The 12472-nt window shown below is 37.5% G+C and overlaps 2 protein-coding genes across 6 annotated transcripts in view; both read left to right on the forward strand.

The window, feature by feature from the left end:
* pde4a (phosphodiesterase 4A, cAMP-specific) overlaps nucleotides 1-3571 on the forward strand; it is a 44848-nt gene extending 41277 nt beyond the window's left edge. For all 3 annotated transcript variants that reach the window (XM_007560393.2, XM_007560394.2, XM_016675500.1), the window contains 4 exons: nucleotides 237-391; nucleotides 497-619; nucleotides 841-1023; nucleotides 1245-3571. In XM_007560393.2, coding sequence (XP_007560455.1) covers nucleotides 237-391; nucleotides 497-619; nucleotides 841-1023; nucleotides 1245-1748 — 965 coding nt within the window. In that variant the 3' untranslated portion in view covers nucleotides 1749-3571. The remainder of the gene's footprint in view (nucleotides 1-236; nucleotides 392-496; nucleotides 620-840; nucleotides 1024-1244) is intronic.
* Nucleotides 3572-6314: 2743 nt separating this feature from the next.
* Nucleotides 6315-11352, forward strand: prkcsh (PRKCSH beta subunit of glucosidase II). Of its 3 annotated transcripts, none has more exons than XM_007560398.2 (18): nucleotides 6315-6396; nucleotides 6735-6857; nucleotides 6966-7082; nucleotides 7167-7262; nucleotides 7342-7399; nucleotides 7480-7597; nucleotides 7964-8093; nucleotides 8233-8317; nucleotides 8638-8716; nucleotides 8814-8897; nucleotides 8982-9146; nucleotides 9227-9320; nucleotides 9535-9604; nucleotides 9727-9816; nucleotides 9900-9974; nucleotides 10059-10158; nucleotides 10263-10422; nucleotides 10888-11352. In XM_007560398.2, exons 2-17 carry the CDS (start codon nucleotides 6767-6769, stop codon nucleotides 10407-10409), a joined length of 1599 nt encoding a protein of 532 aa, XP_007560460.1. In that variant the 5' UTR covers nucleotides 6315-6396; nucleotides 6735-6766; the 3' UTR covers nucleotides 10410-10422; nucleotides 10888-11352. The 3 variants fall into 3 exon arrangements, with proteins under 3 accessions (XP_007560460.1, XP_016530987.1, XP_007560459.1); XM_016675501.1 differs by having other exon boundaries at nucleotides 6339-6416; XM_007560397.2 differs by lacking the exon at nucleotides 6315-6396 and adding an exon at nucleotides 6415-6507.
* Nucleotides 11353-12472: the final 1120 nt, after the last annotated feature.

Genomic DNA, 12472 nt, shown 5'->3' on the forward strand with positions numbered 1-12472 from the left:
ATTCATAATTTATTTTACAGGCAATTTTATTGCTATTAAACCATAAACTAAGCAACCAAAGCTCTGCACTTACTGTGGCTTTTGTTGTTATTTCACTTATTGGAAGCTGTTTCATTAATATTAATAATACCTTAATTCTTAGGATTCTAGAATAAATATTTATATCATTTTTGAAACAGGGGTGTCTTTAACTGTTGAACCAACACGTCCATTCACTATATTTGTTGCCTCCTCAGACTCAGAACTGGCCCTGATGTATAACGACGAGTCCGTTTTGGAGAACCACCACCTGGCTGTGGGGTTTAAGCTGCTCCATGAGGAGAACTGTGACATCTTCCAGAACCTCACCAAAAGGCAAAGACAGAGCCTGAGGAAACTTGTGATTGATATGGTAGATATCTGATAAACTACCACAAAGAAAACTCTTCTCAGTTGTCATATTAGTCTTTAGCATTTTTTCCCCCACACTTCCGTAATACATACCGTTTGTTACCAGGTTTTGGCTACAGACATGTCCAAACACATGAGTTTGCTGGCAGACCTCAAGACGATGGTGGAAACCAAGAAAGTGACGAGTTCTGGAGTTCTGATGCTCGACCACTACACCGACAGAATACAGGTACTTTTTTATGTCAATGTGTGTTTTATGCATCTGGCTTTCAGTATTGCTGTGAAGGATCAAGTTGATTGGTTCATCTTGCCATTGTCAGTGAAGATAAGCGTTAGAAAATTGTGTGGAAGTGAGCAGCTGCCACACAAAGTAATTGTAATCATAAAATATAAAATCACAGAGATGTCAGTTTGCAGACTGAGTGATGTGTGTGTGCGACTTTTACACAGGTACTGAGGAACATGGTGCACTGTGCAGACCTGAGCAATCCCACGAAGCCTCTGCATGTGTATCGGCAATGGACGGAGAGAATCATGGAGGAGTTCTTCAGGCAGGGAGACAAGGAAAGGGAGCGAGGCATGGAGATCAGTCCCATGTGCGACAAACACACCGCATCTGTGGAAAAAAGTCAGGTAAATGATTAGCAGTGGAACACACTTGCAAGAATGGCGAACAGCTGGATTGCTGTTAATGCTGCAGGTGGGATGATAACCACAGAGCAGAGGCTGATCTATTAGCTCTGATCGCAGCAGTCGCCCGCCTACATTTTTAATGCCAATTTGCTGGGAGTAAGGTTGAGTCGAGTCAGTGTTATATTGTTTGTTTTTTTTCTTTTCTTTTCTTCTGGATGTAGGTGGGCTTCATTGACTACATTGTTCATCCACTATGGGAGACGTGGGGAGACCTTGTGCATCCCGACGCCCAGGAGATCTTGGACACCCTTGAGGACAACAGGGACTGGTACCAGAGCACAATCCCGCAAAGCCCATCGCCGCCTCCTGTGTGTCAGGAAAAGGAGCTAAACAAATGCATCGACAAGTTTCAGTTTGAGCTCACCCTGGAAGAGAGCTCTCAGAATGAGCAGGGACACGGGGACGACAAAACCACACCAAACCACGTGGCAGAAGACTGCAGTGACATAGACAAGGACGATGACAATGAGGACAAGGAAGATCTGATGTCAGAGGAGAAGAATGAGGACATAATAGAGGAAGAGGACGAAGTGGCAATGGAGGAAGAGGAAGGAGAGGAAGAGCTGAAACCTCGGTTAGGTGAGGAGCCACAAAAGGAAAGACTTTATGACACAAGTCCTGTAGAAGAAGAGGAAGATTCTTCGTCGCAAGCTGAAGATACATGAGGTCTGCTCCTGTATCTCCCTCCTATCTTGCACACATTATGTTGTTGATTCTTTAAATGGCCAAACAAAGAACAAATATGACTGCAATGACAATACAGACCTTTAAGTATATTTTTCAAAAAGGGAATACATTCAAAATCGCTCAAAGAGAAGCTAATTACACAGCAACTGTAGATTTGGAGTGATAAGTTCTAGGACTAATTTCACTAGGAACTTAAGACTAATGGGAATCTAGAAGGCCATTATTGATGGGCAAAGGAAGACAGTGTAGCACTCTGGTGACTGGAATGCACATAAATAAACACACATGAAATCACACAAAAACATCCACACAAAAAATAAAACACAATCAAAAGTAAGTCGTGTAGAGTACAACAATGCAATGTGCATACATGCATGCAGCAAGCCATGCAGTATCATTGCATTTCGTATGTACACCTATTGATTTAAAAAAAAAAAAAACACACATAGACTTACACAGGCACCTACGTACACTCGACTGTATGTTTGTATGCGTGCATTTACACAAGGAACATTGATCAGTGATGAATCTCTTTGGAAAAAGCCATTCCTTATTGGTTTATTAACTCGTGTCTAAGTCAGTATTAGTAATTCATGTCTGTTAGAATCTCAATAGAAACTGCTCTCTTCAGAGAAGCTTCGGTGACTTTTTTTTCCATTTCTGTCGGAAATAAAGCTTAAAAAAAAAAAGTCCGCAGAGTTGGAGAAAGAGAAGAGCGTAACGTGGAAGCGAAGAAAAGGAAGATGCTGCGTTGAAGGGGGCCCAGGGAGGCCCCGTATCCTTTTTCCCTTTACAAGGAGAGTGCTACTGGTGTAAGATGGCTCTGTGCCTTTGTGAAACATCAGCTTCCTGACTGAGGCTGTGGTGAAGCAATGCATTGTGGAACAGGAGAGTCTGATTTTTGGAATCATTTTTGATTGTCTCTTGTTCAAGATCTCTCTTTACTGTTCATGGTGTTGTGGTGTGTGACTCACACGTACAAGTTTCTGTGGTGACATGTTTTCTTCAGCTGTAAGTCTTCCTTTAGTTGCTCTTCGGGTGTTATGACAACTCAGAACTTTAGATGCAGAGCAATCACTAACACCCACCACTACCACCACTGGACTCTTTCCAGCTTATATATTTATTTCCTATTAGACTGATTTTATTATTATTATTATTATTATTTTCTAAACTTTCAGAGAATAAGCCATGTGATGCTTTGAAGCATATACATTTTTGCCTATTTTATATTTGAGATTTTACTGAATATGTTATAAAGGGAGAGAAAGTTTCATCAGCAGAACAAAAGTTCATTTGCTGTCTTCATTCTTTTGTATTATTTTTTTTTGTCTCCTCATACATAGCGATTCTCACCAAAGTTAAGGAAGACAATAGACAAGCGTCAGTGGGTGAGTTGAAATGAAGGAAATCAGGGAGGCAGAATGTCAGGGAAAAGGTCTGGCAGTCCCGAATCATCCTTTCTATGTTTGATGGTTTTTTGCCTTAACGTCAGATGCAGGATACATACCTATAAGTATGTAGATTTAAAGACATAATACAGATATCCTAGTATATTTATAACACATCTGTAAACTTATTTCTGTGCTGGTGTGAAACAATGTATTTTGCATTTTGGAGGGGGAAGTGGGAAACACTGCTGCCAGTTATTTTTGTCGTGGCTGTGCTTGGATCAACTAAAAGAATGTGCTGTTTTTTGTTTTGTTTTTTTTTTAACAAACAAAGAAAATAAGATTGCATCCTATAGCTTCCTGGAGACATTTGTGATGAGATTACGAGATTATGAGTGAGACGGTAAGAGTGAAATACCGCAAGACGTTAAAAGATGTCGTGGCTCATGTTGTCGTCCGCTCATTCTTTGCATCAAGTGTCCAGGATCTGATCGTAACAGCCAAACTGTGCCAGGTTGTTTGAGCGTTTGTTTTCTCACAGGGTAAATCGAACATTAAGTAAAAGGTAAGGGCGAGTTTCTGCAGGTCAGTAACTGAGCTCATGTGAAGTTGCCACAGATTGGTGCAACAGAAGCCTGTGTATTTGGTTGAGCTGTGAGGCTACCATGCAGGCTTTTCATGTAGTGAAAATGGGAATTCAGGATTACTATCACAGTTACTTAAATATAAAAAATATCTACTATCCCATATGCACTGGCCTTTTACTTTAAACATTTTCCTTTGTTTTTGTGGCTTCTTGTTCTGTCATAAGCTATAAAAACAGTAATATTTAATTGCCATACAAACACGATACTGTAGCAATTGTTTCTTATTAAGGAGATTATTCAATTGATTGATTGCTGCCATTCTTTTTAAATGATGAAAAGAAAACATGGGAAAGTGTTTTCTTTTAACAGCTTGTGTACAGTTTATTTTTATATCATTCAGGTGGATGGTCTGGAAAATGAATCACATGCTGATGATATATAGCTATAATCATTACCACTCTTGTATATAATGTAATAATGTACTGTAAAATAAAATTTTATCCGAATTATAATGATTGACAAATAACCACCGAGACACCACAAGCCACCCCGTCACCTTGTCATTCTCGAATACTATATTTCCTCACATGTGGGTAACATTTTGTCATAACTTTTAATAGTGCACACTTATTGTTCGAATCAAATAAATTTGTACCAGCACTTTATTTCATCAGGTTTCAAGGTAAAACAGTTGGGTTCAGGTAGTGTGCAGTCTGTGTATCCATCTGGGTAAAAGTCCCAAACCCACAATATCCAGCGGTTGAGATGCACTGTAAAATAAATTAGACGTCCCCTTGAAAGAGTATGAGATTATTATTATCATTATCATTATTATTAATTATTATTATTATTATTATTATTATTATCAAGACTATTGTGGGTTTTTTTTTTTTTTTTACTGAAAGTCACAATATGTGTCCTTAATTGACTTGGTCATTTCCAGCACTTACACTCCCTTTGTTTCTTAGTAACTTTAAGCACTATCTAGCCTGATGGCCTAAATGTCCGTCCCATGGTGGCCTATTTATCTGGTTCCCATTGGTGTTGCTGTCAGGTAATGTTATCACAGACTGACTCCCTTTGAGAGAAATCCTCTGGGCTTTAATTCACGTGTTTGTCATTAGTAACAGAGCTTGTTTAAAGGGTGATAGGAAAAAAAAATACATTAAATGATTGTAATATTTGTAAATGAACTTGCTGTAATGTGTAAAATGTGTCCAAGTTATTTTTTATTATATTATTTTTATGAAAGTTTTTTCCTCCTGACAGAGCCGAGGTGTCATTTTTGTGAATAAATGCATTTAATAAGCGACATCTATATATATAAAATAGTATAATAGTATATCAGTATATTTTTCTTTTATTTCACTGTTCGGTACCGTAAAGTGTGTTAAAATACAAATAAAGCAAGATTTTTATATTGAAACAAATATAGTACTCACATTCTCCTTTGACATCAATTAATTTATTCTTTAACTCCCTTACATTGTTACGCATGATGGGCCTGTTACTGGTATCAAGGAGTACCGGTAACTGGTCGATGTCAAAGTGTTAGAAAGTTGGTTTCAAAACTGATTAAATATTATAAAAAAGAACATAACAGACATAAAAGGCCTTCAGAGTTCTGTAGAACCAAATACAAAACTACTTTTTCTAAGAGCTATTTTGTAGGCCTTAAAACTATGAATATGATCTCAACAGTGTGTTGCATTTCACAATGCAATATGCTTTTAGATATACATCATCTTTCAGACTGACTGCTTTAGATGCTTATGTAAAAGTTTAATTATATACAAGGACAACAAGTTGTTTGTTGTAAATCATTAGTCCATAGAGATGATTTACATCTATTGGCAGAAGTAGTACAATTGTTTATTACTAGGAGAAGGAAAATTTAAGGAAATACATTAGAATATACTTCCCCAGAACAAATTTGCTTATTTGTTGAGAAGTTATTCCCATCCAGTGTTAAATATTAGTAAATATAAATATATCTCTTAGTAATATAACATTTGTGTGACATTGTGAGTAATGTACCCCTGAATAGAACATAAATTAAATAAATAAAATGAAGTAAAAAAAAAGGATGTACATGAAAGTATAAAACTAAATCTAGAAATAAGTTCAGAGGAAACTTAAGCTCAAAACCATTCAGAAAATGTAGCCGATATTTAAAATTGCTTTACAGTTTACATTTAAAATTGATATGTTTGGCTTCTCAGCTTTAACCTTCTATGTAAGGTTTTTACTGTGTTAAAAACAGTAAAAAAAACTGAGCTGGCATGAGATGGCTGCACAGCTTCTCCTCAAGACAAGTGTGACGTTTCTCCAGCTCTCCGCCAATCACAACAGGAAACTGGAACGTCTACTTCAATGGCAATGATATGACAATGATCATGTGCAATGCACTGACATATTTTTGAAGTCTTAAGAATCTTTAATTAATTGTATAACTGTGTCCCATTGTTGATAGACAGAATTTAGAATTTTCGCTACAATGAAATGTCGACCTCTTGCTGTCCGCCAATCGAAAGAAGAAGAATGTCGTCCTTACGTGTCACGGATTTCCTTCTCTACACCAAATCACAAAAGAAGAGGAGAATCTCTTGTCCAATCAGATTGCAAAACGACAGAAGGAGAAAAGAAGGGTGGGTACCTCTATACGGAAGTAGGTTATTCCACCAGATAATGATTAGGCATTGGCACCGATAAAAATACATTTTCTTCCTTTCTGTTTTGGTAACTTGTTCACACTTCAGGTATTTAAGTTTATATAATGGTCACTGCGCAGATTTATTTAGAATTTGCTATTTATTGTTCGCCGTTTGGCAAAGCCATTAGCACAATTTGCTAGTTAGCTTTGTTTTATCTGTACAAGCTAGTAGCTACGAACCTCTAGCTTCTGCCAATACATGGTTTTACTCATCAGAAGTTAAAGCTGCAAATTTTACTATTGTGCAAATTGTGTGTATGTGTGTTTCTATAGGCACTGTTGGATCATTAATCTAGAGGTTGACCATGGTAATGTTCGGTCACTTCGTGCTGCTGGTTCTGATCGGCGGAGCCATGTCTGCTGAGGTTCAACGTCCCCGTGGTGTCCCCTTGTCAAGTAAGCATTCTTAACCTGACTTGTGATGAATTAAATAGTAATTCAATCATTTCATTTTGATTTGGGGTTAGGTCTAAGCTCTTTGCTGTCTGTTTCAATGAATAACAGAACGCCAGTTTTATGAAGAGGACAAACCTTTTACGTGTCTGGATGGATCCCGTACTATTCCCTTTGACAGAGTAAATGACGACTACTGTGACTGTCTGGATGGTTCTGATGAGCCAGGTGTGTAAATCCTCCATCCCAGGATTTATCCAGTTGTGATTTTAAAGTAGAATGATTGTGACTCAAGGTGTTTCTCCCTCCCAGGTACTGCTGCTTGCCCCAATGGCAACTTTCACTGCACCAATGCGGGTTTTAGACCAGGCTTCATCCCTTCTTCCCGCGTCAATGATGGAATATGTGGTATGCATTTTGTCCAGTTTCAAATACACCTTTAGAAAAAATATTTAATAGCTTCTTAACCCTTACATTTTCTCTTTAGACTGCTGTGACACTACTGATGAGTACAACAGTGGTGTTGACTGTCAAAACACCTGCAGGTGTGTATTTTCTATGGTTACAATAAGTTGCTTAGAATTGCCAAATGAAAATGTCTTGACGTTACTTGTGTGTTTTTCAGGGAGTTGGGTCGCAAAGAGAAGGAAGAACTGCAGAAGATGGCAGAAATCGCAAAAGAAGGCTTTATGTTTAAAAAACAGCTTATCCATGAGGCCAAACAGGGGCTTGAGGACAAGAAGGTTTGGAGAGAAAAACGAGCTCTGAATTTAGTCTGTGCAGGATTAATATTGTATATTCTGTTAAATAATTTTATTGATTGTTTTTATGTAATCCATGCAACATTTGTGCAAACAATAGAATACAGGATTAATATGGAGTTTGGGAAAGAGTTGATATGTCCTTAGTTTTCATTCCTAGTCTTTTCTTTTTGTTGTTGTTTTTGTTTTTACAAGTTCTGCTCGTAAAGTGATGAACCCAGGCCTAGTTTAGAAGTGTATCCTTAAAATATATATTTTTAGGTAAAGTGATTATTTTTAGCTGTACAGTACAATTCTTGATTCGGATTTTATTTGGGCTGAATTGGCAATTTCATTTCGGTTCAACAGAGTAAACTAGGAGATGTCCAGAACAGTAAGAAAGATCTGGAAGCAAAGGTTGAAGCACTGAGAACAGTTAAGGAGACTGCAGAGCAACCAGAGAAAGAAGCTAAAGAGCGCCATCTGAAGGCCTGGGAAGGTAAATTAAGATTAACGCCACCTGGTGTCTGTAAAGCATATTCTTTCTTTCAATGTTCAATCTGTTCTTCCTCACAACATCTAAATTGTGGCAAACAGAATCACAGACGAGACAAATGTAAATTTGGCTTTTATTTCAGAACAAAAAGCTGTCATTCGTATGGAGAAAGACAAGGCTAGGATGGCCGACGTATTTCTTGAACTGGATGATGATGGCGATGGCTTGTGAGTACCGCTTACGCTGCAAAATGTTCAGGAGTTGTAAGAAATGAAACGTTATTTGGAAACGAAAATTACGTCCATTTAAGTTTGGAAAAGGACCCAAACTATATGCTCGTATTTAGTGTTGTTGTAACTTATTTTGTAATGGTTCTCTTTACTGTATGCTACTTCATTTTTTAACCAACACACCCGTTTAGATATTATGTCCAGGTTTTAATAAAATGATTAAATGTCATATCTGTAGGCCGTGGCAGATTGTTGAATTATTATTATTATTATTTTTTTTGTAAATTAATGTTCCTTTTTCTGTTTGTTTTTTTTAGTGTGTCATTCACTGAACTTCAGTCCCATTCTGAGCTTGATCCAGATTCTGATGCTTCATTCACAGAAGCAGAAGCTCAGGTACAACTCTGGCTATTTCCTCTAAAACAGTGTTGCTAAACCAAACTTAAACTCAAGTTGAACTGATAAAAATTTATTGCTTTTTGTAACTTTTCAGGGTTTGTTAGGTGGAGTGGACAAAGTGGACACAGTAGCATTTGAGACTGTCTGGAATAATATTAAAGAAAAATATGTTTCTGAGGTGAGAAAAATTCAAAATCGTGGTTGTTAGTAGTTATTTGTTAAATATTGATGCTGCAGCTAAATGTTTGTCTGTTGGGATCAGTCCACTGCAGATGTCCCTCCACCAGGGGAAACTACACAAGATGAAACCCGAGATCCATCCTCCGACAATGACTCTGAAAACTACCCTGATGAGGACATCCCAGAGGAAGATGATGATGAAGACATGGATGAAGATGATGAAGATATGGATGAAGGAGACTATAAGGTAAACTTTTTGATTCTCAGTGAAACTTAAACTTGGCAAATCTCAGGTTTGGGTAATTCATCACTTCAATTTGGTTTCAGCCCCCTTCAACGTCACAAACTGATGACAAGAAGGATGATGATGAAGAGGGCACTATGCCACCCTATGACCAAGAAACGCAGACTCTGATTGATGGTACGTGTTTGTGACCCAGCAGTCCTGCAATGACTAGTGATTTCCTAATTAGAAGGATTTCTGCTTGGTCTTCCAGACCTTAAAACTTTTATATCAAAAGTCTTGGAGAATTGATGTTTGGAAACTTTTACGTGCATCAGTGGTCTCTCACATTTGACTTATCTGACTTTTTATGTGTTGCTAAATTCAGTGTAATCATCTGTTTTAATTCCAGCCGCTCAGAAAGCCAGGGATGAGTTCAATGAGGCAGAGAAAGCTCTGCGGGAGGTGGAAGATCAGATCAGGTACGTTTCAGTATAAAAAGGCCTTTTTGGCCAGTATTATAAATTTTTGCCATCAAAATTTCTGTTCACCCAGCCATGTGTTGGGGGTTGCAAACTGAAACCTGGAGTTGGTTTGTTTACAGGAACCTTGAGAAGGAAATCTCTTTTGACTTTGGACCCAGTTCTGAGTTTGCCTACCTCTACAGCCAGTGTTACGAACTGACCACTGGCGAGTAAGTGCATACTTACTCTTTTTAAAATGTTTTTCAAGTGTAACAGAATAATCTCTGAATGACTACATATCTTTTTCTCACAGGTATGTCTACAGACTTTGTCCCTTTAACAAAGTGTCACAGAAACCCAAATTTGGTGGATCAGAGACTAATTTAGGGTAAGGATGGGAATTTATAGTTTGCATGTTTGTTGTTAGAGTTGATTTACTTGTTTTATTCAATATGTTCTGTTTCTGTCACAGAACATGGGGTAAATGGGCAGGTCCTGAGGATAACATCTACTCTGTGATGAAGTACGAACATGGAACCGGGTGTTGGCAAGGCCCCAACAGATCCACCACTGTAAGTCTGAGGCAGCATTTGACAATCTCTGTTTATGTTTTGTTTTTTTTGGTTGTTTTTTTTTTCTTTCAAAACTATAAGTAACAGCCTTTGTACAATATTAGGTTAAGTTAACATGTGGAAAGGAAACAGTTGTGACATCTACATCAGAGCCGAGTCGCTGTGAATATCTGATAGAGTTCACCAGCCCTGCTATCTGCCAGGACCCCGCAAGCTCTGATTCAGGACATCCTGACCATGAGGAGCTCTAGAAGCTCATTAGCTGTAAGTATTTTATATTTCCAGTGGTTGTGGACGCCTTATTGATTGCTATATATAATCATGCAAGTTGTTATAGTGGTCACATTTTTAAGTCTTAGGTTATTTAAATTAGTGGATCTTAGAGCGATAAGAAGCTAACAATTTGGTGAGGGGTTACAATAAAGCCCAAAGAAATATTATCAGTTGTGACACAATGGTTTCTGTGTTCTTTACTGGCAGCAATTATCTTTGGTTTTAATATTGTATATCAGAGAACTATGTGTACTTTAACCTAAGTCATACACTGTAAGGTTGCACGATAGCCACAGACATTTGTTTTTCTTGTATCTGAAATTTTCTTTATTTGGTTTGCTTAATTTCAAAGATGCATTCATTTAAACTTTGTTCTTCAAAGTCAAATACCAAAGGATGAAGTTGAACCTAAAAAGTCACTACCTTTGCCAAAAGCTGTTGTCTTCTGTCTTGCAGAACGCTGTGAAGGGACCACAGTCATTGCAGCAAAAATGTTTCCAGTCTGCATGCTGTTCCGCCTCCGTCTGCTTTCTTTGTAATGGTTACGGAAATTCCAAGGAGAAGTGAAATGATTGTGATCGGCACGTCTTATCTTCCACCCCTGCAAGATGTGCTCAGATTAGTTTTTTAAATCGGATGTATTGTCATTCCACTGTTATCAAATAAAGTTTTTTTAACCATGTCTCAGCCCGGTTGTAACTCTCCCAACCAATAAATCTCTTCTGTCGTACGATTTCCATAAACTTCACCTAGATTTGATAAATTTGGCTGCTAACAGACTCGGCTCAAAATACAGGTTTAAAATTCCTGTACTGCTATTTTGTAGGTTTAAAAAGTATATGTGATGATGTGAATTATTGTGTAAGATCAGGTTTCTGTGATTGGGAAAAAATGAGACCAATAAATGTCTTCCACCTCCTAGTGTGACGCCTGTGCTGTACAATTCATCTTAAAAACAAATTATTGTTAGTAATGTGGTCAGCATATTTTTGTACATTCTTAAATATCATCTGCTACACTTTTCATTACAACATTGTCTTGAGTCTACACCCGTCATTAACTTAATCTGGTTAATCAGAAGTGAAATCCAGATATTTAAGTTCTTCTAATTTACATAATTAAGCCCTAGTTTGCACAGAATCTAAATAGCCTTAAGTTCAGCAATGTTTTTGTTTTCATTTGAGATGCAGTTTTTGCACAGCCTGTTTTGTATTGTTCAATCATTAAAGAGGCGGTATTATTTTTACTAACTTCATTAATTTACAATTTAAAATGAACATGTCACATGCTGATATAAACAAAACTTCTGAAAGGAGAAGTTGGAAGAAAATATCTTTTATAGTCTACCCCTTCTCTCATAAGTTAATTCACTGTGCCATAATCAACAATTGTAAATTTTTTCAGGCACATTGTGCCAATTTATTCCACAAATTTATACCTGAAGGTAATATTACCTTCAGGTATAAAAATTCTGTATATAGCAAACATAATTTAAGAGAAATTTATAATCTCTGTCTCTTTAAGAAGCTCTTTTCTGCACGCCGCCTTCGGCTCTTTATCACAAAAAGGCCTTTCCATTATGTCGTTTCCAACCACTTCGTAGGAGCTTTGATCTGAGAAGTAGTTTGTATGATAAGATCAAAGGACACAAAGTTCCACCAGGTGTTTCACTAATTGCTGCTGCTAGTCTGGAGGAGCTGAGTGGGGAAAGCGAGGGGAAAGGGTTGTTTTTGAAGTGGAAACTTGGCTGGATTTGTGAGAATTTCTCAAACATGCATGAAAGAATCAAAGCAGCTTGGTTTTAAGTTACTTTAGATCTAGCCATGATGTGTTGCATTTTGAGAATTGATTAGCCTACTTCATGTTGTCAGACAGGGCCTGGGTACAGCTGCGGATAAATTCATGATTTAGCACTTGTCATTCTCAAAGCTTTGGGCCAAATCCGGTTTGCCATGTGGCTTTTAATGTGATCACATAAAGAAAGCCTTAAAAAAAGGAGTTTGTCTCCTTAAATAATATTGTATCGAAGTATAAAAATGTG

Source organism: Poecilia formosa, unplaced genomic scaffold (genome assembly GCF_000485575.1).
Source record: "Poecilia formosa unplaced genomic scaffold, Poecilia_formosa-5.1.2 Scaffold115, whole genome shotgun sequence".
NCBI lineage: Eukaryota > Metazoa > Chordata > Actinopteri > Cyprinodontiformes > Poeciliidae > Poecilia > Poecilia formosa.

Excerpts from the sequence above, each read along its gene's own strand:
- prkcsh (XM_007560398.2), top strand. The coding sequence starts at position 6,767 with ATGGTAATGTTCGGTCACTTCGTGCTGCTGGTTCTGATCGGCGGAGCC. Across the intron at positions 7,263-7,341 it reads CGTCAATGATGGAATATGTG|ACTGCTGTGACACTACTGAT; the intron begins GTATGCATTTTG and ends TTTTCTCTTTAG. Across the intron at positions 8,094-8,232 it reads CCATCTGAAGGCCTGGGAAG|AACAAAAAGCTGTCATTCGT; the intron begins GTAAATTAAGAT and ends CTTTTATTTCAG.